At 32.2% G+C, this 2,841-nt stretch overlaps 1 protein-coding gene across 1 annotated transcript; it reads left to right on the plus strand.

Moving 5' to 3' along the window:
• Positions 1-916: 916 nt before the first annotated feature.
• Positions 917-2,437, plus strand: si:dkey-22f5.9 (liver-expressed antimicrobial peptide 2-like). Its single transcript, XM_060890954.1, has 3 exons — positions 917-1,109; positions 1,261-1,427; positions 1,552-2,437. The coding sequence occupies exons 1-3, from the start codon at positions 1,044-1,046 to the stop codon at positions 1,589-1,591; spliced, it is 273 nt and encodes a 90-aa protein (XP_060746937.1). The 5' UTR covers positions 917-1,043; the 3' UTR covers positions 1,592-2,437.
• Positions 2,438-2,841: the final 404 nt, after the last annotated feature.

The raw sequence follows: 2,841 nt of genomic DNA on the forward strand, positions 1-2,841 counted from the left end.
CTATAAAAGAAAACTATAAAAGATTTAAATATTTTGGCAAATTGTTGTGGTATAAGACCCAAAAAACACTTTGAGACATGATAATGGAAAACAATCAACTTTAGGGTTGGGACAGAGCATACCAGCTCGTTATTTATTATTAGCAGCACACCGTGTTGTGTTTTACTTGTTGCTTATTAACTCACATCTGGAGTACCTACAGCCAACATACAATGTTTTTTTTCCATTTTAATCAAACCACTATAGGAACAAGGAACATCATGGTGTGTTGGAACGAAAGAAAAGAAACAATAAATACTTGTCCTGAGCAGAACAACCTGAGAGAGATTTTATTGTGCTTCAGAGACCTGGACCAGGCACATAGATATTGACCTTAGTGTAAAAGGTAGAAAGCACATCATGTATTGACACAGAACATTTTGACCCTTTTTGTACACTGGACCTTTGCTGGCTTCAGATTTAAAATTGTGATTATATAGTTCATATAGGTTATAAAGATAATATAGAAAGGATGCATGGAAAATCACACACACTGTATAAAAGACTATTGCATGAAAAATCCATGACCTTTTAGAACATTTGTACAATTTATTTAAGACTTACATGCTGTCATCAGCTTTTTCTAGCATATTCTGGTTTGAATCACAAATTATTGCTTAATGTATTAGTTTAGTTAATCTTGGATCTTTAACATTTTTTTCACACAAGGATCTTATAAAAACTTTTTAGTATTTCTTATTTAGTATTTATTAATGTTTTCTACCATTATAGAACTATTCATGACAGAATTTGAAGAAACTTTGCATTATGCCCCCAAAGGTCAAGTAGCAAGAAATTAACAGTTGCCAGGTTGGAGATTATCTCAACTGTCAAATATTTGAACAAAGTGATTTCAGTATGTCCATGAGCGTGTCAGTGACAGCAGGGCAAAAAAGCAGAGCGAGGCATGAAAGACTGTCCTACAGCTTTATAAGGCCAGACTGATCTCCTGGACTCAATCAACTGGACCAGCATTAAGCTTTGAAGAAGGAATAACCACCAGCATGCAGCATTACAATCAAACTATAACCATATTTTGCCTTTTGGCTTTGATTTTCACACTGCACCAGGTAAAATTACAGCTTATTTATTGACCTTTTTTCATATTTTATGTTCTTGAGTGTAAACTTTTCAAATAAAAAATGTTATTCCAATCGATTTTGCTCGTAATATGTCATCATCACTAATAAAATGTTGGTATCATTAACCTGTGTGTTTTAGGCCACCAGTGCACCAACACTAATCTCTAAAGCCACATCAGCTATCGAGCATTCAGACAAGGTACTGAACCGTAAAGCTCGCATGACTCCGCTGTGGAGAATCTTGGCCAGTAAACCACATGGTGCTTACTGTTATGACCATTTAGAATGCTCTACAGGACTCTGCAGGTAAATAACACTGATTACAGATTACTTACTGTATATACACTTCATTGCGGTTGTGCCTGATGAACATGTACAGTATTACACATTTAGACGTTTTGCTCAGTTTGATCTTGTTTACTCTCCACAGGAACGGTTTTTGCTCTTTTGACGAACCTGTTCAGTCCTAGTGGATTTGGAGTTTACAAGAATTTCGCTGTTGATGTCGTGTCAAACTTAATAACAAATACAAAGGAAGGTATATAAAATGGGAGCAATACGGATTTATTCATTCTTTTTAATTGAATTGTTATGTAAGGACAGCAAAATATTGTGCACTTTTAATTACAAATATATAAACCATGTAATTGTTACTGTGCAAATTATGAGCTTAAGTTTAAATAAATTCTAGAGGTAATATTAAAGTGCCATATGTAAATATGTAAATATTCATATTTTTTACTGAAATCATATGTTCAAATATCAACAAATATAAAGCAGTGATACAAAAAGAGGAAATGTTAATGTCTGTGTATTACACATAATTAAATTATTGTAAATTTATTATTAATGTAACTATATATGCACTTAAAAGTTTAGAGTACATTCAAGAGGCATTTAGGTTTATTTTTATTATTTAATAAGTTGAGAAAAAACCTACAGTTAATCAATTTAATCTCAAATGTACTGTGTTCCGCAATGTTCTTATATGAAATGCCTCTTTAACTTTTTTAAGGAGTCTAAAGTGTTTTCTAAAGCATTTAAGACAAATCATAAACTTAATTCTATTAAGAAATGTGATATATTTATATAGTGTGTTTTGTTATTGCCTACACCTGAAAGAGTGAATTATTTTCACAAAATTGTACTGTAAAAGCATTGTGTACTGTTGAAGGCCTTGCTGATGCATAATTCAATATAAACGATTACTGCATTCCTTAATAAAATGGTCTTGAATAATTACTGGGTTAGCGAGGATCATATTTCTATAAACTGTTACCTGAATGAGTGTCAAATAAAAATGATCTTTAATCTTATTTTTTTTCTTCTAGTTTTTTCTTCTAGCTGAAATATTGGCATATAGTTTTGCAACAATTAGAACTGAAGTTTTATTAAAAAAGAAAATATAGAAAATATCACCTCAGCATGCACATCATCGTGAAATCTAATCTATGAATATGCAAAGTTGAAAACTGTCCCAACGCTGCACCCACCCACACATACACTGTACCTAGTAAATAAGTGTAAGGTGTAATTTTTCTCCTGCAGGTTTTATGGACAGGTTTTATGGACTGGTTAATTTATTTTATGCTACAATAACACTTACCGGCCTAGATGTCCTAGATGATTTTCCTAGATGAACGTCCTAGATGATTTTCAGCTCCACTTGAGAACCTGATTGTATTTTAGAGATTAATAATACTTAATACTTAATATAATT

This window comes from Tachysurus vachellii, chromosome 17 (genome assembly GCF_030014155.1).
Source record: "Tachysurus vachellii isolate PV-2020 chromosome 17, HZAU_Pvac_v1, whole genome shotgun sequence".
Taxonomy (NCBI): domain Eukaryota; kingdom Metazoa; phylum Chordata; class Actinopteri; order Siluriformes; family Bagridae; genus Tachysurus; species Tachysurus vachellii.

Bases quoted from the DNA above. Each gene is read 5' to 3' on its own strand.
- si:dkey-22f5.9 (XM_060890954.1), top strand. From the start codon at position 1,044: ATGCAGCATTACAATCAAACTATAACCATATTTTGCCTTTTGGCTTTG. The intron at 1,110-1,260 runs GTAAAATTACAG...TGTGTGTTTTAG, and splicing joins TGATTTTCACACTGCACCAG to GCCACCAGTGCACCAACACT. The intron at 1,428-1,551 runs GTAAATAACACT...TACTCTCCACAG, and splicing joins TGCTCTACAGGACTCTGCAG to GAACGGTTTTTGCTCTTTTG.